This window comes from Sus scrofa, chromosome 3 (assembly GCF_000003025.6).
Source record: "Sus scrofa isolate TJ Tabasco breed Duroc chromosome 3, Sscrofa11.1, whole genome shotgun sequence".
Classification (NCBI taxonomy): domain Eukaryota; kingdom Metazoa; phylum Chordata; class Mammalia; order Artiodactyla; family Suidae; genus Sus; species Sus scrofa.
The window spans coordinates 112,790,233-112,817,811 of NC_010445.4; the positions used below are offsets into that span (position 1 = coordinate 112,790,233).

At 56.9% G+C, this 27,579-nt stretch overlaps 2 protein-coding genes across 3 annotated transcripts in view; one reads left to right on the forward strand and one right to left on the reverse strand.

Moving 5' to 3' along the window:
• Positions 1 to 7,395, forward strand: part of HADHA (hydroxyacyl-CoA dehydrogenase/3-ketoacyl-CoA thiolase/enoyl-CoA hydratase (trifunctional protein), alpha subunit) — a 44,285-nt gene extending 36,890 nt beyond the window's left edge. Inside the window, 7 exon segments of the mRNA NM_213962.2 lie at positions 360 to 446; positions 3,945 to 4,085; positions 4,493 to 4,561; positions 5,308 to 5,503; positions 6,084 to 6,198; positions 6,644 to 6,789; positions 6,885 to 7,395. Coding sequence (NP_999127.1) covers positions 360 to 446; positions 3,945 to 4,085; positions 4,493 to 4,561; positions 5,308 to 5,503; positions 6,084 to 6,198; positions 6,644 to 6,789; positions 6,885 to 7,030 — 900 coding nt within the window. The 3' untranslated portion in view covers positions 7,031 to 7,395.
• On the reverse strand, positions 9,118 to 27,351 carry GAREM2 (GRB2 associated regulator of MAPK1 subtype 2). 2 transcript variants are annotated; one of them, XM_003125325.5, is made up of 6 exons: positions 27,108 to 27,351; positions 23,902 to 24,042; positions 14,907 to 15,037; positions 13,124 to 14,179; positions 11,986 to 12,155; positions 9,118 to 11,516 (listed from the first exon to the last, which is right to left on the reverse strand). In XM_003125325.5, exons 1-6 carry the CDS (start codon positions 27,217 to 27,219, stop codon positions 10,484 to 10,486), a joined length of 2,643 nt encoding a protein of 880 aa, XP_003125373.2. In that variant the 5' UTR covers positions 27,220 to 27,351; the 3' UTR covers positions 9,118 to 10,483. The 2 variants fall into 2 exon arrangements, with proteins under 2 accessions (XP_003125373.2, XP_020943393.1); XM_021087734.1 differs by lacking the exons at positions 23,902 to 24,042; positions 27,108 to 27,351 and adding an exon at positions 15,825 to 16,613.

The following is a 27,579-nucleotide window of genomic DNA, read 5'->3' on the forward strand; positions in this document are numbered from 1 at the left end:
GCATGTTTTTCACTCAAGCATCTGAATAAAAACATGAATATGTTTGGGCAGTGGGCAGAAGGCTGAGACAGTCTACACTAGAGACTTCTCGGGGTTGATAAAGCTAACAGTTAATGGCGTTCATGCACTGTGGGTATAATCAGAGTGGTGTACCAGTTCTTGGTAACACATGGTAAAGTATCAACTAGGCGGGCACATCGTGGCTTGTTCTTAGAAAAGTGAAGGACGGGGTGTCTTCCGTCTGATCAGTTCTGGGTGAGCGGGTGGGCAGCGGCCGGGTGTCACTCATTGGCTTTCCTTTGGACGCTCGTCGTCTCCCAGGCCCTCATGACACGTTCCTAAATGCTTTCCTCCTGCAGGTGATTCCAGATCACTGTGTCTTTGCCAGCAACACGTCTGCTCTCCCGATCAGTGAAATTGCTGCTGTCAGTAAAAGACCTGAGAAGGTAAATTCTGAACAGAGGAAAACCCTGAAATGTTTTACTGCACCAGCCTCATTGATGAAGGCTTAGAACATGAGAAGGGACTGGTATGGACTCTGAAGTGGACGAGGGTGCTGATGTAGTCCCCAAAACTGGGCACAGAAAAGACCAGTGTGAGATGCAGGAACAAGTGAAGTCCCACTCAGGTAGATCTTTGTGGTGATCTGCGCCCCTAATAGGGGTTATTATTCAGCTTCAGGCTATAAACCCTTCCTTTATTCCAGGTGGCCCTGGTGATAGGCCCTAAAATAAGACGAGATGCTCCAAACGGGCACCTTCCTGTGGAGCAGACTCTGGTGACTGCCTGGGTTGGGTTTGGTTCCAACTCCAGAGCCAGGTGTGGAAGATCAGGGGGTGTGGTGGGATGGGCCCACCCACGGCTTTGCTGAGACCTCCTTCCCCGGGACCGAGGGGCAGCTGTCGAAGCACCTTCAGCGAGTATTTGGAATGATGCTTCGACACTTAGCTTTGGGCTTCTGCGCTCTACCAGGAAATCAGGTGAAATCATTCAGGTCGAAATAAAGCAGTTCACCTCTACGGAGGACACCAGTTAGCTGCAGCGAACCAGAACCAGGCAAAAGCAGACAGGAAATATAAAAGGCCTCTAAGCAGCTGAAACTGTTAATGCAAAGTCCATGTACTAAAAGTCTGGGGTTCCCATTGTGGCTCAGTGGTAACGAACTGGACTGGTATCCATGAGGACACCGGTTCGATCCCTGGCCCCACCCGGTAGGTTAAGGATCCGGCATTGCCGTGAGCTGTGGTGTAGGTCGAAGACATGGCTCAGTTCCCACGTTCGCTATGGCTGTGGTGTAGGCCGGCAGCTACAGCTCTGATTCAGCCCCTAGCCTGGGAACTTCCATATGCTACGGTTGCAGCCCTAAAAAGACATAAATAAATACCAGAGTCTGTTTATACCTATTCCAATAGCTTGCTATTGCAGGGTAATCTCGTTTCCTGGTTTCCTGGCTCACGGTAGATTAGAAGTGATGTGGGCCTGATAGAGGAAGGCTCAGTGATGGCAGGAATAGGTCCGGGGAGAAGGGGCAGCAGATGGTGTGGCACACGGGGAGGACTCAAACACGGTGTAAAGGCAGGTGGACAGTCTGGCCCTGTTACATCACTCAGAGCACCTCCTCAGCATTAAGGTCAGCAAGGAAGGCTTGTTGGGCCTTTGATGCTAGCCTCTCATTCTCCCCAGTGGAGAGGAACAGGCATCACTTTGCAGTCCTCGCCCTCAGGGAGCTTGAACAGCTTTTATCACCTGCTTGCCTATGTCGTTCCTATAAGAGTAAGGGGTGGGGGGCTCCCCATCAGCTGGGTTTGCCCGGCACTGACAGCTTTTTCAGGACACAGGCCCTTCAGTACTGCAACTGGGAAAGTTCTAGTAATCCAGGACAACGTTGGTCACCTTTTGGCACACTTTTTTGGGGGATGTAAATAGATTTTGCATGGGGTACTGATTACGTGGGTATTTATACAGTTGTCAGGACTCATCAAACTGAATACTCTTAAGATCTGAGCATTTTATTGTACATAAATTATATATGGTAAAGACGAATTCCTTTTGCTCAGGAGTGCAGTCAGGATCAGGTCCTGTCTTTTAAGTATTTTAGACATAAGTAGAAGAATAATTTAAATGTTAGAAGCAACTTTTGGATTGCTAAGTTGGTATAACATGTAAGCGACTGTGCGTTACACAGTAGCAATAGCAAGTGGGCGGGCTATAGAGACTGGCCGACCTTGACGGAATCCCACTCTGCCATTTACGAACTGACCCTGAGCTGCTAATTTTATCTTATTTTTATTTATTTATTTTTGTCTTTTTAGGGCCACACTCATGGCATATGAAGGTTCCTAGGCTAGGGGTCGAGTCAGGGAGCTGTAGCCACCGGCCTACACCACAGCCACAGCAATGTCAGATACGAGCCGCGTCTTCCACCTACACCACAGCTCACAGCAACGCCGGATCCTTAAGCCACCAAGCGAGGCCAGGGACCAAACCCGTGTCCTCGTGGATACTAGTCAGATTTGTTTCTGCTGAGCCATGAGGGGAACTCCAGAGCTACTAATTTTAACATCCTGATAGCTCTCTTCCTCAAATAGGTAATTAGACTGACTAGTTCACAGAGTTGTATTGGATTAAATGATAAATATATTAATGAATAATGGATAGGAGGCAGGCAGTAAATGGTAGATATTAGTTTTACCTTACAGCTAAAGTGGGGGCAGGGAGGAAGCAAAACTATAAAGTGGTGGTAGACTTCTTTCACAATTCAGTTGTGAAAACTATCTAATTGTTAGCATCATGAGGCTGTTCTCAAGTTTACTATGTATCAGAACCACCTGGAAGGCTTCTTAAACACAGATCTGGGGAGTTCCCGCTCTGATGCAGTGGGTTAAGAATCCGACTGCATAAAGATCCAGCATTGCTAAAAGCTGTGGCATAGGTCACACATGTGGCTTGGATCCAGTGTTGCTGTGGCAGTGGTGGAGGCCCCAGGCTATTATGTGGCCATTAAAAAAAAAAAAGGATCTGACTGCAGTGACGACTTGGGTCGCTGCAGAGGCGTGGGTTCAGTCCCTGGCCCAGGAACTTCCATATGCCGAGGGTGCAGCCAAAAAAAAAACCAACACTGATCTGGGCCTTTCCCCTGGAGTTCCTTATTCAGTGGGTCTGGGGAGGACATAAGAATTTGCAGCTCTGTCATTCCCAGGTGATGCTAACGCTGCTGGTCAGGGTACTTGAGTTTGAGAATCACTGGTTTTATGAGCCTTAAGGGAATTTGAGTGTAAAGAAATGTTATTTAAACCCAGCATGGTCATCCCTCAGTATCCGTGGGGGATTAGTTCCAGGAACCCCAGCAGATACCAAAATCCACAGAAGCTCAACATGCTGAATAGTACAGTGAATACAGCTGACCCTCTTTATCCTCAGATTCAACCAAATGGATCTGTGGTTGGTTGAACCTGTGTATGCAAAATCCGTGGATACGAAGAGCTCATTGTATCCTGATGGTGAGACCCATCTCTGTAAAACCCAAGTACATCTCTGAGAGTCCAGCCTATTAACTGATTCTTCTGCCCGTCTTTCCCCCCATAAAAAATCGACCTCTCACTCAAACCATCAGCAGTGATTAGTATGAATGGAACCCTCCTTTGTTCTTCCCCAGTAAATCTAATTTGGCCTTTAGCGGAGATTTTGGCATTAATTGTTGGTAGGACCCATTGCCCTTAATGAAAAGCCCTAGAAGCAGGTGGAAGAGAATTCCAGTCAACTGTCCCTTGAACTTACGGACTTTTCATCAGAGAACCATGGATCCAAACCCCTTGACTGTATCAAGCCGTGTTTCTGTATTGCAACCACCTTTCTCTGCAGTGCTTTCCCAGCAGGAAAGAGGGCTGTCCGTTTCCCCTCCGAGGCCTTGAACCTGTCTTTGGTCTCCTTTGTCCCCTTGCCAGGTGATTGGCATGCACTACTTCTCTCCTGTGGACAAGATGCAGCTGCTGGAGATTATCACCACTGAAAAAACCTCTAAGGACTCAACTGCTTCGGCCGTAGAAGTTGGTCTCAAACAGGGGAAGGTCATCATTGTGGTTAAGGTAAGGAGCTGAGTTTCAGAAAAGTTCTGTGAAGCCTCCTTCTATTTCCAGGCTTATCTGTAACTCTTCAGGTCACGTATGCCAGCTTTTGATGTGATTTCCCCTTGTTTGTCTGCAGGGTGGGCAGGGGTGTGATTGTACCTGTGAGTCAAGCTCTGGGATGTGGCGAGTTCTCCCCGCCATTCCAGACCTTTCAGGGGGCCCTGAGATGATCTCCTGTGCTCTTGGATTCAAGCCCGGCTGCCCCTGGCTATGGCTCCCCCTGCAGTTTAATTTTTAAAGTGTATAATTGAGATTATACACCACCTTGAATTTTGCAATGACTTCTGGGCGAGAGAGACTGCTTTCAGACTCGGGCAGTGCCCGCAGCTGAGGGGCCCGGGAGCTCATGTTCTCTCCCTTGGCAGGATGGACCCGGCTTCTACACCACCAGGTGCCTTGCACCCATGATGTCTGAAGTCCTCAGAATTCTCCAGGTCAGTATGGGTCTCAGGATGGTCGCAGCGTCTTCCACTCCTTAAACTAGTTTTCCAAACTGGCAACGCCAAGATGAGGAGCAGGCTTCCTCCTTCTAATACACCAACTCCTGGCTCTTCTCCAAGAAGGCCCTTTGGGGCCCTCCCTTTGCACACAGTGCTGGCGAGTCACGGGCTGATGCTGCACTCAGCGGGCAGAGCAAGCTCTGCTCCCTGAGCGTCCTCCCTGCTCCGGTCAGCCGCAGGCCTCCCGCCGTGCTCTCGGTGCTGTTTCCACAACCCCATCCAGAGCGGGCTCCATTTGGTCTGATTGAGGCTGCATCTGCATCTGCCGCCCTCGGACCCCCTGGTGGCCTTTAAGGTGGCTCACCACAGGGCAGGGCCTGGCCGGGCTCTTGCAGACCAGGGGCCCCGGCTCTGCAGCCCTGCTCCTTGGTGACGCCTCTCCCCTCGGCACCGGGAAACAGCCCTGTCTGGCCTGGAATCTGTTATTCTTGAGATTCAGGATTGCAAACAAGAAGGGAATGAATGCTTTGTTCATCTCGAGACTTCCTTCAAACGCTGTAGGTTAGGGAAGGCTCAGACTTCCCCCTGCGGCTCCTCAACTGTGCTTCCCTGAGCCAAACAGTCCCGGCACCTGGGAGTAAGTGGGTGCTGCACATGGCCACCTCCGAGGGGCGCACAGGGAGCCCTTAGGGGAATCTGGGCCAGCCTTCCCTGAGGCCCCAGCCTTACTTCCCATCCAGGAAGGAGTTGGCCCTAAGAAGCTGGACTCCCTGACCACGAGCTTTGGCTTTCCTGTGGGCGCTGCGACGCTGATGGATGAAGTTGGCATGGATGTAGCGAAACACGTAGCGGAAAATCTAGGCAAAATCTTTGGGGAGCGGTTTGCAGGTGGAAACCTGGACGTGCTGAAGCAGATGATATCCAAGGGCTTCCTGGGTGAGTCGCCTCAAAGAAGCATAACGAGCGCCAGTAGTGACAGAGCTCCTGAGCCCAGCAGTCACCCAAGGCCCGTGTGAAGAGTGTGTTTCCTATGGAGCCCCCTGTCACAGGGAGTTTTCGAATGATTTCCTGACCCTCTTCTCAGGCTGGGCCTGTAGCAAAAGGTAGAACCCTGACCACCTGAGGCTCTGCCATTGCCCGAGCGGTGTGCCATCAGCTGAGATGCTGCAGGAGCATCGCACCCAGGTCTCCGGGCTGTCTGGCCACCCGTGTGGAGGTAGTCAACCTCTAGGTGCGGGAGCGTGTAGCTGAGGCTCACCAGAGAGGGGCTTTCGCTCTCGGCAGAGTCGCAGCAAAATCAGCACGAGGCCTGATGAGGCACAGCTGGACATTCCACCTCACCCACATGGCCTTTCCCGCTGAGTCACACAGATTTCCAAGCTACAGGAAATGCAGGCTCTTTTTCCTTCTCCACCAGCTCTTCTGACAAATGCTAATTTCTCGGGTAGGCCAGATACACAGGTTCCGGGCCCGGGATCTGAGAGCTGGTAACGCTCCCTTTCCCTGCGTCTTTCAGGTCGCAAGTCTGGGAAGGGCTTTTACGTCTACCAGGAGGGAGTGAAGAATCGGAATGTGAATTCTGACACGGAGAGCATTTTGGCAAGTCTGAAGATACCCTCTCGGCCTGACATGTAAGTTCATTGGAGGGACTCTTGCTACGGAAGCTTATTTCCCATCAGCCGGAAGCTTCTCCAACCCCCTGTGGTCGGTTTTGTTACGATGATACCTGACCAGAGAGAACATTCTGAGGCTTGGCACTCTTTGCCCTTCCATACTCCACCTCGTTCTCTTCCAGGCACCAGGGTAAGGACTGCACCCGAGCCTTGGGAAGCCCCCTTGGGAAGCCTTCCCTCGGAGGGTCCCGGAAAGCACCTAGAAAGATGGTTTTCCTAGGCCCCTTGCAGTCAACAGCTGCTTGGTGCCGGTTTCAGGCTAATTAGGGCAAGTTAACTGGGTTTCAGGTTAATTGCTTGGAGTTTGACCAGGGCCAGCCCTCACTCCCAGTGTGCACCGGGGCTCCCACCTCCTCCCCCCCTTTGCCCCCTCTTCTACCTGAGTGTCTCTCCCTGTCGGCAGCTCTTCAGACGAAGACATCCAGTACCGCCTGGTGACCAGATTCGTGAACGAGGCTGTCCTGTGCCTGCAGGAAGGGATCTTGGCCACGCCTGCCGAGGGCGACATCGGGGCCGTCTTTGGGCTCGGCTTCCCCCCCTGTCTTGGAGGTCAGTCGGTTGGTCTTGCCCGTTGGGGAGGTGGCTCGCTTTATCCTAGGGCTTGGTTCGCTTCTCCTTCAACTGAGCCCCCTTCCTCCACTTAGGGCCCTTCCGGTTTGTGGATCTGTACGGGGCTCAGAAGGTCGTGGACCGGCTCCGGAAGTACGAGGCCATCTATGGGAAACAGTTCACGCCATGCCAGCTGCTGATTGACCATGCCAGCAGCCCAAATAAGAAGTTCTTCCAGTGAGCGAGCCTTCTCTCTGCTCACTCGCCCCCTGACACCGACAGCGGCAGCACTGGTTCTGCCCAGAGCAGCATCTGGACTCATCACAGGAACCGGGAGGAAGACAAACTCGGGCATTGGGCGTGTGCGATTAAAGTGCCTTCGGCCATGACCAGCTCTCCCTGCGGGGAAGTCTGGCTGTAAAGTAGTTTCTGCTTCATGTTGGCAGGTGGAACCCCTGTGCTCAGGAATTTACAGGCCCGATGCCCAGAGAGGCAGTGACTCTGGGCCATCCTTGCTGCCTCTTCCTCCTGGGAGCCCAGTGCTGGTGAGGGCCCTTCTGCACCCGGCCATACACTTAACAACAAAGACCCAGCTCTTTAGCAGCCTCTCTGCCTGCCTTTGTCTTGCTTTGTCTTCTGTCTTTGTCCTTCTGGTTTAACCCCCTTTCCTTCAAGGAGTGAACTGGAATAAAGCCCTGTGCTTTGGAGGTGGGAATGTATTGGAAGAGTTTGGGGTGGCACCTTAAGAAAGAAACTGTGAGGATGGAAATGGGATTTTTTTTTTTTTTTTTTTTCTTTTTAGGGCTGCGCTTGTGGCACATGCAAGTTTCCGGGCTAGGAGTTGAATCAGAGCGCAGCGGCTGCCGGCCACAGCCACAGCCGATCTGAGCCACATCTGCAACCTCTGCCACAGCTCACAGCAACGCTGGATCCTTAGCCCATTGAGTGAGGCCAGGGATTGAGCCCACATCCTCATGGATACCAGTCAGGTTCTTAACCCACTGAGCCACTATGGGAACTCTGGAAAGTGGGATTTGAGGAGACTAAAGCCTTTTAAACTGACTGTACATAAACGCCCATGGGGGAAGAGGCTCTTGCTAACCTGAGCAGACTAAGAGGTCCAGAGGACCAGCACCTAAAGGAGACTCCTCTCCCAAACTGCATGTCCTCCTTGCAGTTTTACCTTTTTTTTTTTTTTTTTTTTTTTTTTTGTCTTTTTGCTATTTCTTGGGCCGTTCCCATGGCATATGGAGGTTCCCAGGCTAGGGGTCAAATCGGAGCTGTAGCTGCCAGCCTACACCACAGCCACAGCAATGCTGGATCCTTAACCCACTGAGCAAGGCCAGGGATTGAACCCGCAACCTCACGTTTCCTAGTCGGATTCGTTAACCACTGCGCCACGACGGAACTCCAGTTTTACTGTTTTCTTGGTGTGACTTGTTCACGTGTGTATCTCAGGATGTCAGGTGAGCGGTAAGCAGTAGCGGTGACATTTTCCTGGTCAGTGTGTCCTGCCCCGAAGCAATGGAAAGTGGACGGTGCCCACATGGTGATCACGGGCAGCCCGTGGGAGCCACTGCCACCCCCACCCTGCTAGAGCCTCCACTGCTCCCCTGCCCTGCCCTCTGGTGTGGAAAGCTCCTGCCCCTGTGTTCTGGCAGCGGCAGTAGCCAATCTGAGCAAAGAGCTTCGGGGCTCCTCACTGGGTCTGGCAGGAGGATCCACACTTGAGTGTGCACAGAATCCTAACTCCGGTCCCATCACACTGTGCAATCTCAACTTTGAGATGCCACCCAGTCCCCCTGCCTCTCCTCCAGTTGCGAGTACTTCAAATAGCTCCCTGGTGCCAGCTCTGCTGTGGGGACTGGCAGGCAGGGAGCTTACCCCAGCTCAACACTCAGAGTCTGGTTGCTAGGAAGCCAGACCAAAACCAAGGCGTCTCTGAGTCAGGGCTTTCGGTGACTCAGAAGGTAGGGAATTGATCCTCTACACCAAGGCCATGAACAGGCTTCTGGGGGTGAGGGGTCTGGGCAGCCTCAAGGCAGGCGTTTAGACAGACAGGAAGTTAAACCTGGGTGGTGACTTGAACTTTGACGTGTGACCTTTCCAGCAGCAGCAGCACTAGGCAGGTGTGAAAGGTTAGTGAGAACTGAAGGTTCTTAGTAGTTTAGGGGCCCATGGGGGGGGGGGTTCAGAAGGGAACGAGGGCAGCTCTACCAGCTGTCTCTGAGGAACGAGTGGGCCCAAGCACACACCATGTCCTCGCCTGCCCTCGGGCACGGCACCACTCGGGCCCGGTGGCCTGAAAGCACGCAATTGACACCAGGATTCCACCTGCGCTGCTCTTCAGTGGTCTAGCATTTATTTCACTTGAGGATTCATTCGGTGATTGGCAAGGAAACCAAATGTCACAGCATCCCAGTTTCTGTGCTCTCCCTCCTGACTCCCCTGCCCTCGGCGCCGAGGCAGCCCACTTGGGCGTGAGCACTGGCACAGCTTTGTTACTCTTTAGGCAGAAATAGGAAATAAATATCTTGTAAGGCAGACGAGAAGGCGGGTACCCTGGCCCAGACACTAGGGATTAGAGTGGTTCTGGTAGGTGAGGACAGCCCTGAGTGCTGCCAGGTCGCTGTGCTTGAGATCCAGGCCACCAAGACCTGCTCTTGGTGAAGCAGGTGCACAAGTGCAGAAGGATGACCTCCAGGAGGGAAAAAGCAGGTTTTCCCGAAGCTACTATGCTTTTTCCTTCCTCCCCATCCCACTTGTGCCAGGGACAGAAAACCAGGGCAGGACACTGTGTGTTCACCAGAGTTAAGTGATGGGACAGAAGATGGGTGGGAATGACCGAAGGCCACCTGCCTCGAGAACCAGGGAGCAGTCGCCCTCAATCCACCTGCTCTTCCACGGAGTCTTCCTGGACTGGACCCAACAGGCAGGATGCGGGCCAGCTGCAGTGAGCTCAGGGCAGAAGCCAGGGGGCGGGAGACGTGGGGGCGCATCTGGCTCCCTAAGTAGGTCCAGAGCAGAGCTGTGCTCTTCCAAAGCCGTCGCCCACCAACCGGAACCCAGAGGTGGAGCCCCAGGTGCGGCGGCACAGGCTGGTACTCCGTGCACCTGTGTGCAGGGCCAGGGCCGCAGCACACGGTGGCGCGGAGGGAAAAGGAGGGCATCTCAGAGATAGAGGAATCGGCATCCTGATGCCGGGGCAGCTTAGGCCAAGAGCCCACAGAGCACAGAGGAGAGAGGGCACTTGAGGAATCTGTGCTTAAACAATGGCCCGAGCCTTCCCTTGTCTCCAGCCCGCACCTACGTACAAGTCGTGAAGTGCACAGTGTCAGCGCAGCACTGCGGCAGGACAGAGGGAGCTGTGAGGTCACCACGAAGGCCAGCTTTTGCCCTCCCCTGGGAACCGCAGCAGGGTGTCACCAGGCCCACATGTGCACTGGTGCCTCCAGCCCCTTCCCCACGTGCTCTGCCAAGGCAGGACGCAGGCAGGGGTCTGGCCCAGAGCACCCTGTTTCCGGGCGTGTCTCCCCTGGATGCACTCCGCGCGGCTGCTGAGCAGCCTCAGTCTTGGCCCAGGTTCTCCCTGCAGGCAGGCCCCGCCTCTGGGCGCGCTGGCCCCCTGCGGACCCAGGGCTGGCCCCCGGGGCCTCCGTGCTGAAATCCAGCTGAGCAGCTCCGAGCTGGGACGTCAGATCTTGGGCCGCCAGCCTTTGATGAACTGCATGATCTTCTTGACCTGCAGCTTGGTGAGGTGGAAGTCGTCGGCCAGGATGTCCTCGCTGAGCTGCACGAAGATGCTGCCGTCAATACGCTCTCGGGCAAAGCAGCTCACCACGTCCTCTGAGAGCCCGATGAAACGCAGGCTTCGGGAGACCTCCTCCAGGGACAGTGCAGACAGGTCCGCGGGGGGCTGCCAGGAGGAGGCATCCCGGCCTCCCCAGCCTGGGGTCCCATCCCGGGGACTGGCGGGAGGCCCTTCGAGGCGCCCCTGGGTCAGGAGGAGTCGTGCTCCACCGGCCTCAGGTCCCTGCAAGGCCGCTGGGGACAGCGGGGCAGGGACCTGCCGCAGCCCCAAACCTTCGGGCTCAAAGGTCTTGGAGGGTCCAAGGGGTGGAAGGCCAGGCCCAGGCCCAGGTGCCCCCACAGCTCTGGGCTCCTGACAGCGCAGCAGCTCTGGTTCTGGAGAACTGCCCCGGCCCAGCTCAAAGGGATCGAAGGGCTCCGGGGCCGGGTCCTGCCACTCGGAGGACGAGGAGGAGGAGGTGGGACAGGAGGAAGTGGGAGCAGCTGAATAGGCCTGGCCTGGCGAGCCTGGGCCTGGGGAATAAGCGGGGCTGGAGGTAGCCAGGGGGCCCGAGGTGGCCGGGGGCCCCGAAGAGGAGGCCGCTGAAGGGCCTGTGGGGTAAGCAGGCCCGGAAAAGGGGTTGAGAGCTCCGAACGGAGCAAAGCGTTTTTGGGGGTGGGAGGGCTTGAACAGAGCAGGCGGGCAGCTGTGATAGGTCTTGACGGGTGTGTCGCTCCCCAAGAGGGAGGCAGCTCGACTGCTCAGGGGCTCTCCGAGGGCTCGGGAGGCCTGGCTGGGCTGTGTGGTCGAGGCCAGGGGTCCTGGAGCTGGGCGGCTGGAGGACTCGCCCACCTTGCAGTCCCCCCAGGTGCAGGGGTAGCAGTAGAGGGAGTAGGCATCCGGTGATGGGGAGCCACTGCCACTGCGGGAGCCCGCCCTGTGGGCAGAGAGACAGACACGGACAGGAGGGTGAGCAGAGCAAGAGGGAAACTGGACAGGGTCTCGCACACCACACAGCATGCCACTGCTCGGCCAGGTCCCAGAGGCCGCCGCTCTGATCCCAGCAACCCTGGCCCGGCCCCCAGTGGCCATCTGGGATGGCCCTAGTCTTCCTTCCACACCCCCCCCCCCAGCCAAGCAAAGTTAAACTAAACCGAACTGCGGAGAAAATGTGAAATAGCAAGGAGCACTCCATCCTCTGGCGGATCCCAGTCCGGAGGCAACCAGAGCCCTGCTCCCAGCCCATCGGCATCAGCAAGGAAAGGAGCGAACTGAAGCAGGGAGTCCCAGCCCTCAGCACCCGCTCCCTAGGTACCGCTCAGCAGCCCGCGCCCTCGGAAACGCCCCACCCTTCCTGCCTCCATCCAGCAGAGGAGGACCAGGACCAAGAGAAGGAAGGGGCTCACCCATCCTGGAGGCCAGAGGAGTAGTAGGAGAGGCTGGAGCTGGGGGAGTGGACAGGCTGCAGCTTGGGGAAGCGAGGGGGCACCGGGGGGCTGCCCGAGAGCCGGCCGCTGCCGCTGCCACCCCGGGGAGGCACAGGTGGGGCGTTGAGCAGGCGGCACTCCTCCTTCACCTGCAAGCACAGGGTCCTGAGTCTACCCTCTGTCCCCAAGCAGCTGAGGGGGGAGGTGTCTGGGACTGACACTGGCCCACTTTGCCAAGAGGCTGCCTTGCCTTACGCCCCAGCTGCTCACCCACCCACCCGGCCCCTCCTAGTCTCTCCAGCCCATTTCATTCATCGAGAGCCCACAACATATACACTGTCTCCCTTGGCCTTGAAAATCCACCACGAATGTATAAAAAAAAAGAAAAAAAATAGATGTAGATCAAAACCAATCAGTTAAACAGACATATTCCCTCCTCAAGGAAAGGGAGAGAAAAAAGAAATGAGGAGCAGAAAGAGAAGCACAAGTATCTGCCACCTAGATCCCTTCCTTATAGGTCAACAGTCAAAGTGGACCCCACGCCACGTTCAGTCCGTAGTCTGTGGACGAGCTTGGGTGGAAAATTCTGTCTTAAACAGATAACTGGGTTTTCTTAGTGCAGGACTTCTCAGAGCCTTTATTACATAAACAGTCTGTGGCACCAAAGTGAGGAGGGGGAGGGCTGGGAATCCCAGACTACATTTGCTAAACTTATTTCACTATAGAACCTTCTTTTCACTGTACGATGTGAGGGTCTTCTGTTCTGTGGAACCTTCTGGGTAATGCTGTTGTGGGCTCATCCGACATTCGCTAAGGCTGGGGACCTGCTGGCATCCTTGTCCCCACAACTCCCAAAGCCACCCGTCCCCGGTATCCTTTCCTGCAAATGCTCCTGCATCTCTTTCCTTCTTTGCTTCTCCCCTTTCCCCACCTCGGCCTCCCTCGGTCACACCCTCCAGGGGCTGGAGGCTGAGATGCCCAGGCTGGGGACCAGGAGAACTAGCTTTTCCAGCCCAATCCCCGCCTCCTGGATAGGCAGTCACCTTCCCGGAGGATGGTGCCCACAGAGCTCAGCGTCCCGCCTCCCACCCTCCTGGCCTCCACCGCGTCCACTCACCGCCTCGGATTTGGGAGGCACGGGAGGCGGCGCCGACTCGGGCTCCAAGCGGGGCGGCCCGGTGCCCCCGAAGGAGATGAGGTCGGGCCCGGGCAGCGGCCGGGCCCTGCCCTCGGAGAGGCCCTCGGCCGCCTGGTGCGTCCACAGCTCCTCGTAGGGGATCTCGACTGGCGGCGCGGCGGGCTCGGGCGCGCCGGCCCAGTCGGGGCTCACGTACTCCTGGTCGCCGTCGCCGGTGGGGCCGGGCGCGGGGGCGCGGGCGGGCGCGGGGGCGCGCGGGGGCGCGGGCAGGCAGAGGCGCGCGCGGCGCGGGCTGGCGCAGTCGTCCGCCAGCTCGGCGGGAGCCTCGCGCACGGCGGTCGAATACTCGTCGGGGTCGAAGCGCTCGCGGCAGTAGGAGGCGCTGTCGCGCACCAGGCGCTCCACGCGCGGGTCCCCGGCCAGCAGGCCCTGCGGCAGCGCGAAGCGCGGCGTGTCGGTGAGCAGCAGGAAGTGCAGCGGCGCCGGGCCCTCGCGGCGCAGCGCCAGCCCCAGCACCACGGTCTTGGAGATGATGCTGACCAGCTTGTAGCAGTGGCCCTCCCGCACCGGGTGCAGGTCGTAGGGGTTGCGCGGCGGCCGGCTGGGCACCAGTACGTTCACCGGGAGCCGCACGCGCTCGATGATGGCGCGCACCGTGTGCTCGCCCTCCTGCATCTGCAGCTCCAGCGGGCTGCGCGTGCTGAAGCGGCCCTGGCACTGGAAGGGCAGGCTCAGGCTCTCGTTGGTGCGGTGGTTCATACAGATGAGGCAGGGCATCTTGCCTTTGATGGGCCTGGCGCCGCCGCCGCCGCCCGCGGCCCCCGCGCCCCCTGGGCCCCCGCCGCCGCTGCCGCCGCCCACCCCGGCCAGCGCCCCAGCCCGGCCCAGCTTGCGCAGCAGGGTGGTGAAGCGCGAGCGCTCCTTGGTGGTCTTGGCGCACAGGATCTCCGCCTGGCCCATGAGAGTGAGCTCGTCGCCCGCGTGCAGCGTGAAGTTGTACACCTCGCTGTCCTCACTGAACTCCCCCGAGACCACCTGGGGATCCCAGAAACGGGACAAGGCCTTAGCCAGCGCCCCGGTTAGGCCAGTCCCAAGAAACCCTTCGCAAACCAGGAGGACTGCCCTCCTCTTGGGTCCTTCCCAGGTCTGAGACCAGATCAAGAGCGCTGGACTGGGGACCGTCCATCCTGGAGAGGCCACGTGGTGGCTGTGCCGCCTTCAATGAGTTACCTCCTGGGACCTTAGTTACTCTTACTTGGAAGAATTGCTGTAAGAATTAAATAGACTATATGTACAGTGAAATACTTAGAAAATATTCACTATATGGCAACTTTTGTTAGCGATTTCTCACAATTAGGGCAGTAATAATCCTCCACCTAGTCAACAAGACAACTCTGAAGAAAAATGAACTGAGGGATAAGGAAAGAGTCTGTAAGCAATAAAGAACTAGCTGCACATGAGTAGGGCACCGCGCCACGTGTCCGCCACAACCACCAGCCCTACCAGCGGATGCTAGGCCGGCTGCCCTGAAAGGTGCCCAAGGCAGGGCGTGACCCTCCACACACTGCTGCTTCCCCGCCTTTTGCAGGAAGTTCCTGGGCCCAGTTCCAGGAAGTTCATACGCCCACCCAAAGGCTTTCGAGGGGCCGCCACAAGCCACACGGTGACACTTCTACCTCCCAGAACCCTCCAACCAGGGTCAGGCTTGCCTCCCAGGATAGCGGAAACCCAGAGGCACCGTGCCTGTGCGGGAAGGACTGACCTTGACACTGAAGGTGATGGCTTCCATCACAAAGATACGGTCGGGGAAGACGCTGGCCACCTCCTCCACGCTGCTAAAGTACCTCACCGGCTCCCGCACATCCCGGGCCTGCTCCAGCAGCTTGAACTTGCCTGCACGGGCGGGAAAGCCGGCTGTTAAGGTGGGCCTGCTTGCATCCCAAGAGGCCTCACGGTCCGCACTTCTTGCCCAGCCAGCCCCTCTGGAACTCAGGTGGGCAGAAGGGCAGGTTTGCACTAGTGGAAGGAGCTGGGCAGCTGGTTCAAGCCTCAGCAGGGTGGTGAGCACAGATCCCCGGCAACTCAAGCCCAGCACTCACCCAGGGGAGAGCTTATGCGTGTGTGATAGGCCCACTCAGAGAAACCCAAGTGCAAACTGGCACCCACACACTTGGATGCAGAGCTGTCCTCCGGCCAAGCGTGAGTGTGGCACTGCGGATGCTGAGTTCCTAGCTTGGTCTCAGCCCCACTCTGCTTTGCTGTGACCTTAGACAAATCCCTTCCCCTCTCTGGGGCTCTAAGTCCTCAACTGAGGAGGCTGGAGCAGATGATCGTGGGCCTGCCCGGATCTGTCATCCTGCGCCTCGCCCTTGCGTGGCTAACCTACACTGACGCAAGGCTCTGGAGGCCCCTGAGAGCCACTCTGATCTCTGCCCTGTTCCCAAGCCCTTCCCTGGTCCAACGGCCAGCCCCACTGTCCCTGAGGCCTCTGATCTGAGCCGAGCAAAGCCTCCCTCACACGAGGCCCTCCGAAACCTGAAGTCCAGGGCTGTTGCGGCTGGCTCAGCAGCTGCCCTTCACACACGCAGACTTTAAAGAACGATGAGAATCCACAAAGCTGACACCACTCTGGGTAACTGTCTGACCTCGCTGGCTGCACACCTTTTATGTGCCCGCCTACCTGAGCACAAAGAGGCTGTGAACCACCCCGGCATCTGGACAGATGGCCTCTTCCCGGGCCTCACAAAAGGCAGAGAGTCTTGTATAGGCCAAGAGAAGACAAGGTGACTCCTTCGCTTCTGCTGTCATCCTGGTGGTTGCCGCCGTCAGAGTCCCATTGATTCATCATCCCACAAGCATTTCTGGAGCACCCACTACAAGCCAGACACTGGTCCAGGCCCAACTGGGCATGCCAATCTGGGTAAGTTACAGTCTGCCCTCGAGAAAATTCAGATAGAGTGTGTGATGGCAGGATGTGACAGATGCTACAACAGAGCCATGACAAAAGAACCAGAGGACCACTGCGAGGGGGGAGACCTGCCTGAGGGTCTGAGGGGGTCTGAAGAGTGAAGAGTTTTACACAACGGACATTCCACGTGGAAGACACAGCACATGCAAGACTCGCGGAAACAGACTGCCTGCCCCAGATGGCGAGGGCTGATGCGGACAACGACTGAGTCATGAGAGGCTCTGGGTGCCAAAGGGTAGGACTTTGCTCCCTAAGAAGGAAGCCCACGGGAGTGTTATGTGCAAGGAGAGACCAATATCCAAGCTGAACGCCATCAAGACAACAGGGACAAGGAATTCCTGCTGTGGCGCAGCAGGCGGATGATTCAGCTTGTCTCTGGCATTGCCGGTTTGATTCCCAGCCCCTGGAGTTGTGGCAGCTGTGGCACAGACTGCAGATGCAGCTTGGGTTCAATCCCTGGTCTGGGAACCTTCACAGCTGCAGGTACAACCATAAAATGAGAAAAAAGAAAAAAAAAAAAAACTTTATTTTGGAGTTCCTGCTGTGGCTCAGTGGGTTAAGAACCCAGCATAGTCTGTGTAAAGATGCGGGTTCAATCCCTGGCCTCACTCAGTGGATTAAAGATCCATAAAGTATACCATAAATAATATGGAAGAGGAAGAGGAAATGAACAAACATCCAAAGACAAATCACGAGAGGGGAAGGAGAGGAAATTTCGGGAAGGGGAGCAGGGGGAGGGGGTTTTGGGGGAGCTGATGGGGAGGGTACTTGCAAGGGCGGAGGCGACCTTGGGGAAGGTGGTTCTGGAAAGTGGCCTGGGGCTCTTGCAAGAGCCAGCGCAGGACCTAGTGTGGGGGGCTGGAGCAGTCAGTGAAGGCTGTCCCTGCGGGGCTGCTGAATTCTCCCCCCGGCCCTCAGTCTCCTGCAGGAGCCGGTGCGACGTTTCCCTCCAGCGGAGGGAGACACACATCAGTGTCTGGGGCTGCTGCCAGAGCAGCTGCAGCTTCTCCCTGCAGGCCTGGTGAGTCCCCATGTGGACCTGGGCCTGCTGCAAGAGCAGCTGCAAGTTCTCCCTGCCCGGGTTGTGTCTTGGCCTCTGGCTCCATGTCTCCTGTTGGAGCTTCAGGCTGGGCCTCGGGGCGGGGGGGGGGGGCGGGGGGGGCAGGCAGGCCATCCCATAGACTCAGGCATAGGTGGACTCTGTCCTCTGTGCCAGAGCCAGATGTGCTGAGCTCCCCATGAGCTCAGCAGAGGACCCCGGGGAGCAGCCTGTGTGGAGTTTCATCTGGAGGCCTTCTGCCTTCCTCGCCCAGCTCCTGGCGGGTCTCGGGCAGGGGCTCTGCAATGACAGCGAGCGGCAGAGGGCCTGGCCCCGAGGCGTCAGAGCTCTTCAGGGCCATTATCTTCTCGCAGCTTCTTCTGCTCCCTTGACCTTCTGCTCCCAGATCAGATGAGGCCTTGTCTGCTCAGACACTCCCTCCCTGGGAGGAATGAGACTGGAGGGCTGGGGGTACAGCTCGTGCCCAGGGCTCATCCCTGACTCTCAACACCCACCTTCTCCCCAGCCAGCTTTGTCCTGGGGTGTGGACGGGACCCGCCCAGCAGGCATCCAACCCCTCGTCAGCCTGCTCTTGCTTGAGGCAGACCCACTCACCCCTCCCAAACCCCTCTACACACAATCATCCAGGGAGGGGACACAGGGCTATGGTGTGGGATCAGAGAAGTCCCTGCGCTGGGCTGGAGCGCCCCCTCCCTGTGCGACCTCTGGGTCCCTGCGGGCAAAGGCCCAGAGGCATCTGCCCTGAGTTCTGATCCATTTTCTGCTGGTTTCGCAGATGTTGTCTCTGCTGCGCCATCGGCCTCAGGAGAGTGGGACACAGCAGAGCAACTCCACCCCTCCTCTGTCCTCTCTGAGAGAAGTGGGTGCCTGGCTCCCCAGGTTCCAAGTCCTGTTGGACTCTATTGCCAGGGGAGTGAGGTCGCTTCCTGGGGTCCGCTTAGCTGGTCTTCCTCCTTCCACAAAACTCCCCAAGGGTACCTCTGGGCTGCTACAGCTCACCCCCCGAACCCCACGTTCTAGTTCTGTGAAAAATGTCCTTGGTATTTGGATAGGGATTGCACCGAATCTGTAGATTGCCTTGGGTAGTACAGTCACTTTGATAATATTGACTCTTCCAGTCCAAGAGCATGGTGTATCTTTCCATCTGTTTGTGTCCTCTTTGATTTCTTTCATCTGCATCTTATAGTTCTCAGAGTACAAGTCTTTTGTCTCTTTGGGTAGGTTTATTCCCAGGTTTTTTGTTTTGTTTTGTTTTGTTTTTGGATGCGATGGTAAACAGGATTGCTTCCCTAATTTCTCTTTCTGCTCTTTCATTGTTAGTGTATAGAAATGCCATTGATTTCTGTGTATTAATTTTGTGTCCTGCGACTTTGCCAAATTCATGGATGAGCTCTAACAGTTTTCTGGGAGCGTCTTTAGGATTCTCTAGGTATAGTATCATGTCATCTGCAGATAGTGATAGTTTTACTTCTTCCTTTCCAATTTGGATTCCTTTTGTCTCTTTTGCTTCTCTGATTGCTGTGCTAGGACTTCCAAAACTATGTTGCAGAGTAGTGGCGAGAGCGGACATCCTTGTCTTGTTCCTGATCTCAGCGGGAATTCTTTCGGCTTTTCACCCTTGAGAATGATGTTGGCTGTGGGTTTGTCATATCTGGCCTTTGTTATGTTGAGGTAGGTTCCCTCTCTGCCCACTTTCTGAAGGGTTTTTATCAGAAACGGGTGTTGGATTTTGTCGAAGGCTTTTTCCGCGTCTACTGAGAGGACCATATGGTTTTTATTCTTCAGTTTGTTAATGTGGTGTATCGCACTGATGGATTTGTGGATATTGAAGAATCCTTGCATCCCTGGGATAAATCCCACTTGATTATGATGCGCAATCCTTTTAATGTATTGTTGGATGCAGTTTGCTAGTATTTTGTTGAGGATTTTTGCATCGATGTTCATCAGTGAAATTGGCTGTAATTTTCTCTTTTTGTGGTATCTTTGTCTGGATTTGGTATCAGGGTGATGGTGGCCTCATAGAATGAGTTTGGAAGTATCCCTTCCTCTGCAATTTTTTGGACTAGTTTCAGAAGGATAGGTGTTAGCTCTTCCCTGGATGTTTGATAGAATTCTCCTATGAAGCCATCTGGTCCTGTTTGTTGGAAGTCTGGGGTGGTTTTTTTTTGGGGGGGGGGTTGTTTTTTTTGATCTTTTTGTCTTTTCTAAGGCCGCCCCTGTGGCATATGGAGGTTCCCAGGCTAGGGGTCTAATTGGAGCTATAGCCACCAGCCTATGCCAAAGCCACTGCAACGTGGGATCTGAGCCACGTCTGCAACCTACACCACAGCTCACAGCAACACTGGATCCTTAACCCACTGAGCAAGGCCAGGAATAGAACCTGAAACCTCAGGATTCCTAGTCGGATTCGCTAACCACTGAGCCACAATGGAAAGTTTTTTAATCACAGTTTCAATTTCAGTACTTGTGATTGGTCCATTCAACTTTTCTATTTCATCTTGGTTTAGTTGTGGAAGATTGTACTTTTCTAAGAATTTGTCCATTCTTCTAGGTTTTCCATATTATTGGCATATAGTTGCATGTAGTAGTATCTTATGATCCTTTGTATTTCTGTGATGTCTGTCTCACTTTTAATTTTTTTTTAATTTTTTTCTCCTTTTCATTTCTAATTTTATTGATTTGAGTTCTCTTTTTTTCTTGATGAGTCTGGCTAAGGGTTTGTCAATTTTGTTGATCTTTTCAAAGAACCAGCTTTTCGTTTCATTGATCTTTTCTATGGTTTTCTTCGCTTCTATTTTCGTTGATTTCTGCTCTGATCTTTATGATTTCTTTCCTTCTGTTAACTTTAGGTCTTATCCATTCTACTCTCTCTAGCTGCTTTAGATGTAAAGTTAGGCTGTTTATTTGAGCTTTTTCTTGTCTCCTAAGGTAGGCTTGTATTGCTATAAACTTCCCTCTTAGAACCGCTTTTGCTGCATCTCACAGGTTTTGGAGTGTCTTATCTTTGTTGTCATTTGCTTCTAGGTATTTTTTTATTTCCTCTTTGATTTCTTCAGTAATCCACTGGTTGTTTAGTAGCATGTTGTTTAATCTCCATGTGTTTGTGGTTTTTGTAGTTTTTTTCTTGTCATTGAGTAATGAGTTCTTGAAAAGAACTGAGTGAAGAATAAAAATGAGCAGACCAAGAGGTATGCTGAAGAGAGCCTCGCAGACTGTGCTGCCTGATGATGAGTGGGGTGGGGAGGAAGGGACTCAGACCATCAGCCTGGTCAGAAGTGGAGACAGCAGAACTGTTAACGAGAACTCAGACCCTGAGAGCTCCCGCTGTGGCACAGTGGAAACGAATCTGACTAGTATCCAGGAAGATGCAGGTTCAATCCCTGGCCTCACTTAGTGGGTTAAGGATCCGGTGTTGCTGTGAGCTGCTGCTCCCTAGCCTGAGAACTTGCATATCCATAGGTGCAGCCCTAAAAAGCAAAAAAAAAACAACAACAAAAAAACCCAAAAAACAGAAAAACAAAAAAAACCTGGGACCCTGGAAAGAAGGGAGTTGTGCGGCATGGGCCAAGCCGAGGGAGCCAAGTGAAGTCCTTCAGGAGGTGCTCCCAGCGCAGCTGAGCGAGTGAGTGCCGAGCTTGAGGGCCCCCAGTCAGAAGGTCACCAGCCCACAGGAGGCAGCGGCGGCTGTGGGGCAGGCAGGATAGCTCAGGGAAGAGGACGAACAGAAGATCTCGACCCTTTGGAGCCCCTCTTTCCAGAATATTCTCACAGTATACTCCTAGCTGGCACACACACACCATTTTGTATACAGTATGGGAGTTCTTGGAGCCCCAAAACCCAGCCAGGAACCCAGATGGAGACATACACACACCCCCACCCCATGCAGAGTATGAAGAGCAAAGGGCTGGGGCAGAGCCTGCAGCATCATCTAGGAGCTGGAAGAGTGAGAATAAAGAAAAAGAGGGGGAAATGCCCAGGAGAAAGCTGGAGGGAACATATCCCACCCCCACCCCATGCCGTCCACCCCACCCACTCTGAGATCCTGGTGGGAAGAGGCCTCAGATGTGTCAGGGCCCCAGAGGGCAGCAGGGAGACACTTGAGAGGGAACCTGGCACAGAACAGGGGTCTGCGGGGGCGGGGGGGGGGGGGGGACCCTGAGTCACAGGTCAGCGACCATCCAGCAAGAATAGCCCCCTTCTCTTACCCGCAGCCTCCCCCATATCCACACACAACCCCCCAGACCCAAGCAGCCAGTCAGGGAGAAATGCCCCCTGCCCCCTGTGGGGAGAGCTGGAGCCAAGTCAGGGCCGGAGCCGGGAGGATGTGGCCGCGAAGAAGATCGATGTAACCATGGTAGCCAGCACCACCCCCTCCGCCACCGCCTGAGCCCAGCCCCGTCCTCACTGCCCGGAGGAAGGAAGGGAGTCCTCCCGGGAGCCATGTTCTGGCCTCTGGAAGCCTTTTCCTCCTTCTGCAGCCCCACTGGGGGCAGCTTCCTCTCCTGCCTCCCCCATGAGAGACCCTGAGGTCCCCGGCGGCTCTCGGGACCTGCCCTATTCTGGCCTGCCCCCTCCTCTCTGCCCTTGACTCCCAGAGCACGCTGGTGCGGCCCTAACCACCCTGCCAGCCTGAAACGGGGTCTTGTTTGTCACCCCTCCCGGCCAGCACCTGACCCAGGGCAGAGGCTCTGTAAAAAAAAAATGGTAGGTAAATACACAGACTACGGAGTCGGACGGACCTGGCTGAATCCCGGCTCTGCCACCTGCCACCTGGGTGGCCTTGAGCAAACGGTTTCACCTCTATGGGCTTGGGTTTTCCCGTCTGTAAAAGAGAAGCACACTGCTTGGCTCACGGGGGCTGCCCAGTGCTCCGCAGGGCGGGCGGGGGCTGAGAGCAGCGCCGCGCGGAGGACAGGACTGGACGGGGCGGGGCGGGGGCGGGTTGTCCCCGAGGAGCCAGGGGTCCCCGCCTCCTCGCGCAGGGTGCCTTGGTCTCGAGGCCCAGGCGGCGGGCGTTGGCTCAGCCCTACTCGGTGCAGGGGCGCCGGCCTGCGTCCCCCTCCACGGTCCGCAGCCGCCGCCGCCCGCGCTATTATTAATTCATTAGGAGGAGCCGGCGGCCAGGAGCTCTGCGCTCACAGCTACCTCGTTACCCGCCGCCTCCGAGGGGGCCTCGGCCCCCCGCCCCCACCCAGGAAGCTGGGGCTGGGGATGAGAACCCCCGTAGGCCAGCTGTCACCCCAGGAGCACCGTCCTACCCAGGCATTCAGGAGGCACCAAAAGAGATGAGGGACCCGGGGGGGGGGGGGGGGGCAGGAGTCCCATGGACAACTTCAGAGTCCCCTGGGAGGCTTTGCGCCTTGGCTTCCCGGATTTTAAAGACACATCCGAAATGGCACTGTTCCTGAAGTCACATTACTGTCAGCGAGGGCTTTGTCCACTCTTTGCTTTTTTTTTTTTAATCCTAAGAGAAAGACCTGGGACCTCTCCCTGGACCAATGCCAGATAGTGAGGCTGGGCGGTTTCTAGCTTGGGTAGGCCTCTCCAAGGGCTCCAGGCCCAGAACAGAAGCCTGGCTGGGAAAGATACTGGAAAGAGTTTCCACATCTTTTAAATGGGCTGTGGGGGCTACAGGAATAGCAAGTTCACAGGGTACTGTCAAGAGCAGAAGCCCTGTAAAATGCTTGGTCCTGTCCCACCGGCTCAGGAGAAACCCAGGCCGGGCCAGAGGGCAAATGACCTACCAGTGAGAAAGGGACTGAGAGCAAAGGAGTCCAGCCTTTGCTGAGGGTGAACAGCAGGTGCACACAGAACTGGGCTAACTAACCCCAGGAGCTTGGTGAGACTTTCTCACAGCATTGCTGTGAGGATGCAACGATGCAAACGCTCAGCCCAGCCACTGGAGCGCAGCTCGTGCTCAGTGTACAGGACCGGCTCACATGGAGGCATTTCCGGGATGTGGCCACCAGACTTGGCATCCCTCCCCCATAGTGGACAACAACCCTGCATCCCTCATGCAGGGAAGCACCAGTCTAGGAGTCAAGATACCTGCCTTCCAGCCCTGGCTCTGCTGCTCACTAGCTGTGTGACCCTGGGCACGTCACTTCCCTGCTCAGGCCCCTTTTTTTAGCAGCAGAATCCTTTCCCTTCAAACAAAACCTTAGGACATCAGCAGCATATATAAAACAGATAAAAGTCAAAAGTCATTAGCATCATCTTAAAAGTCTAAAAACTCAACATTTGGGAGTTCCCGTCGTGGCTCAGTGGTTAACAAATCCGACTAGGAACCATGAGGTGGCGGGTTTGATTCCTGGCCTTGCTCAGTGGGTTAAGGATCCGGCGTTGCTGTGAGATGTGGTGTAGGTCGCAGACACAGCTCGGATCCTGTGTTGCTGTGGCTCTGGTGTAGGCTGGCAGCTACAGCTCAGACTGGACCCCTAGCCTGGGAATTTCCATATGCTGCAGGTGCGGCCCTAAAAAGCAAAATATAAAATAAAATGAAATGATTCAAACCAGAAACCCAGGGCTCTAGAAAGCAGTGTGAAAACCACTGAGCCCTAACTCTAACCTTAATCCTAATTACCTCTCTGCCAGCCAGGACCTCGCTCGTCCCTTCTGCTCCAAGGAAAGGCAACAGCTTCTGCCAAGACTCCCTCTGACTCCCATGCCCAGCCCCCACCCCCCACCCCGCCCACCAGCTCTAGGACATCTGTCCCTGGCTGGGCACACCTGGGTACTGCAGGGGGATGTCAATCTTGGGCCCGATGACGTAGTGGCCCTCCTCCAGGGTGTGGGCTGTCACTGTTGTCCACTGGCGGCAGGAGTGAATGAGCAGGATGTCTCGCTCGCTGACGCCCTCGGCATACTCCCCTGGGAGGGGAACGGAGGCGAGAGGAGGAAGGACAGACAGAAAGAGACAACATTAGGAGGGGCAGAAAGAATAGGCGGGGCGACCTCCTCGCCTCCTCACCCAGACCCTGCCCGGGGACAGCTCCCCATGATCCCTGTCCAGGCCAGCAATGCTCATGGGACAGGCGGGCTGCCAGCTGTGACCTTGGAGCTGAATCAAGCTCCATCTCCCAGGCCTCAGGCTCCCAAAGGGGCCCCAGCAACCAGCCCAGCCGCCGTCCCGCATTCATCATCCGCCTGCACTGCGCTGCCTGCTGTCCCGGCCCCTGCCCTCCAGGAGCCCTGAAGGGGAGGTGGGAATGGATGTGAACAGAGAAGACAGGCCAAGTTGGAGGCGCTGAGTGGAGGCTGTCTGAGCGCTCAGGTGGGGGCAGCAAACTAGCAGGGGTGGGGCCTCAGAATCACCTGAGCTCACACCAGCAGCATTCCCGGCCCCTAAATCAACGCCGAGGGCAGGGAAAGATGGCCTTGCTGGGGGCAAAGAGAGGACCAAGAAGGCCCCGTGCCTTGTGGGTCCCAGCTGGGAGGGGCCCCCCAGAGCCATGGGGGTCAGGAGAATGGCAGGGCTTAGAGGAGCTGATCCCGAGCTCTCTGGGCAGCCCCTTCCTTCTCAGTCACTCTCCAGGCAGCCTCCGGCATCCCGGAGACCTCAAAGGAGAAGGGAGAGAATCTGATAGCCCCCGCCCCATCTCAGAGAAGCTGCTTCTCGGCGCTCCCTCCTTCAGCCCTGCATCCTCCCAGTCTTTGGAAGACAGTGACGATGGTGGGGGGGGGGTGGCTTTTAAAGCGGAGGGGAAGCTGCACTGGGGCAAAGGTGTTAGGAGGGGCCTGGGCCCCAGAGGCTCCAACCCCAGCAACGGTTTCCAGGAGAGCAGGCTGGCCTAGCTTCCAGGAGGCCTGCGAGCCGTCTCCTGGATGCAGCTGGTGGGGAGGGTGGGGGTGGGGCACGCCTCCTTCCCAGCCCCCGTCGACCAAACTTACTCAATTTTTGCCACCCAACCAAATGGGAAATGGTTTACTCGAATGGCTGGGGGCTCCCTGAAGTGTGTTCATTTGGTGGCAGAGAGCAGGGTGGGGGTGTTTGGGACCTTGGAGGAGGGCCTGGCTCCCACTCTGTGTAGTATATGGATGTGGGGGGAGGGGGTCTGAATCTTCCCCCTAAATTCCTCACCTCCCACTCTGCAACCGCTTTCAGAGCTCTCGTAAGCCCCTTCCGCAGGGATGCAGGCCACAGCCACACAGGACACATACCAACAGCCACGGCTCATGGTCACCAGGGTTGAGCCAGCAGAGCACAGCCACATGGCCCACAGTGAAAGGGGCTTGGCACCCCAATGACCCAATTCGGTCCCATGGTCCCACCAAGGGGCGGCTCGCAAATGCACAGGCACGTAGGGAACTTCACGACTTCAAGACATGCTTTTCTTTCCTTTTTTTGCCACACTCTCAGCATATGGAAGCTTCAAGGCCAGGGGCTGTATCCGAGCCACAGCTGAGACCAACGCTGCAGCTGCAGCCACAGATCCTTTTAACCCACTTCGAAGGGTGGGGATCAAACCCATGCTTCCACAGAGACTCAAGCCACTGCAGTCGGATTCTTAACCCACCGCACCACAGCAGGAACTCCTCCAAAACGCACTTTTGATCACATATTCACACCCGCAATTTTGATCACAGAAGCTGACCACAGCCATAGCCACCAGGGTCACAGACAGACCGCTGGGCCATCACACCCCAGCCCTCCTTCAAGAAGCCTGCAGCCCAGCAGCAAGACAATAAACTGACCATTATAACAGATGCACAAGAGCAGACAAGACAAGAGTGCCAGAGGTGTCAGGGGAGACCAAAGGAGGCGTGCCAGACGGGGGAACTCAAAAAGGACGCCCTAGGCGGGGGAGATGCCAAAGAGGATGTGTGGGAAGTGGCGGGGCAGAATCTAGGGCCAGCCTATTCCATTCACACGAAGACACACACAGCCTGGCTGTTGACATGGGCAGTCTCAGCATCACACGCTGACCATCCGGACAGCAAGACACTGCAGGGCCGGGCACCCCTGCCCGACGGCCCAGGCCTGGACGCTCTCACGGAGCCCTCGCCTGGGACCCGCTGACGCTCACTGTGCCGGCTCCTCGCCGCCGCAGGTCGGCGGAAGGGCTGCCCGGCTTCACTCGCGGTGAGGCGAGGAGCCTGTGGCCGCGCGCCCCATTAGCATTCAGGGAAGCGAGTGTGCCAGCGCGGGCCAAACCCCTATTCTTCTCACACACAAAACCCCCGGCCTGGCTGCCAGCCCCGACTCCTTCCCCTCCCCCAGCCAAGCAGCCCCCCTTCCCTCCAACAGTCCCCTCGCTCCGCACTGCCTCTCGGGGGCCCACAAGCATCAGCAGAGCCGCCCTGGCCCCCGGGCCCCAAAGAGAAGTGGGGCGAGATGTGGGGAGAGCCGGGGGCTTGGGGGGCACGCCCGGCGGGAAGCCTTGCTCAGTCTAGCCCAGAGGTGGCTTGCCGTCCCCGAGGACCGGAGGCTGCTCCTCCGGCCGCGAAAGGAGGGTGCGAGAAGCGCCTCAAGAGGGACCCAGCGGGGCTGGGGGGCGGTAGCGGTGGGAAGACGGAGTTCGGGACCCAAGGGATGCGGGAGGATCGAGGTGAGAGGCCGGAGACAAAGGCCTGCAGGGGGGCGCCGCCCGGGCGGGGGTCTGAGGCTAGCGGGGGGGAAGAGGGTGCACCGACGGGGCGGGCTCGGTGGCTCCGCCGCGCTCCGGGCGCCAGCTGGGCCGGAGAACTCTGTCCCGGGCCCAGCCCCAGTCCCTGTCTCAGGTTTCTGTCCCTGTGCCTCTCCGCGGGACCGGGGAGGAGGCGGCCCCTGGCTGGTGAGCCCCGGGTCTCCGGGGAGGGGCGCCAGGAGCGGCACTGGGCCCGCGTCGGGGAGCAGGAGGGCAGGGGCCGCATCCCCTCGGCGCCGCTAGCACCTGCCGGGAGGGTCCCCGATGGCCCCGCGGTCGCCCAGTCGCCCTTCCCCTCACCCTCGGTACCTGGCCCGAGGCAGGCGAGCGTGGGCAGGCGGCAGCGGCTGACGATGAGGTCGAGCGGGAAGGCGCCCATGCTCCAGCGCAGGCCGGCCAGCCCAGCCGCCAGCTTCTCCATGGCATGGGCGCCTCCGGGGCCGCCGTCCTGGGGCCCCGACGGCCAGTCCCTCGCGGCCCGGGCTTCCGCGCCCGCCGCCACCTCCTGGGGACGCCGCGGCGCTCGCTGCCTGGCTGCCGGGCAGGGGCTGCGGGCGTCACGTGGCCGGCCTCCCGGCCCGGCGCCGGCCCCGCGCCGGCCCCCGCCTCCCGCCTCCCGCCCCCCGCCTCCCGCCCCCCGCCCCCTGCCCCACCCCCAGCCCCCGCCGCCGCCGCCAAGGCCCGCCTCCCGCCCGCCCCGCTCGCCCGCCCCCTCCTCGAAAGTCCAGGTGACAGCCGGGGACCACGCACCCCAGGCCGGCGCCTGGAGGGAAAAGGAAGG

Excerpts from the sequence above, each read along its gene's own strand:
- GAREM2 (XM_003125325.5), bottom strand. The coding sequence starts at position 27,219 with ATGGAGAAGCTGGCGGCTGGGCTGGCCGGCCTGCGCTGGAGCATGGGC. Across the intron at positions 14,180-14,906 it reads CCATCACCTTCAGTGTCAAG|GTGGTCTCGGGGGAGTTCAG; the intron begins GTCAGTCCTTCC and ends TGGGATCCCCAG. Across the intron at positions 11,517-11,985 it reads TCCTCTGGCCTCCAGGATGG|GGCGGGCTCCCGCAGTGGCA; the intron begins GTGAGCCCCTTC and ends CTCTGCCCACAG.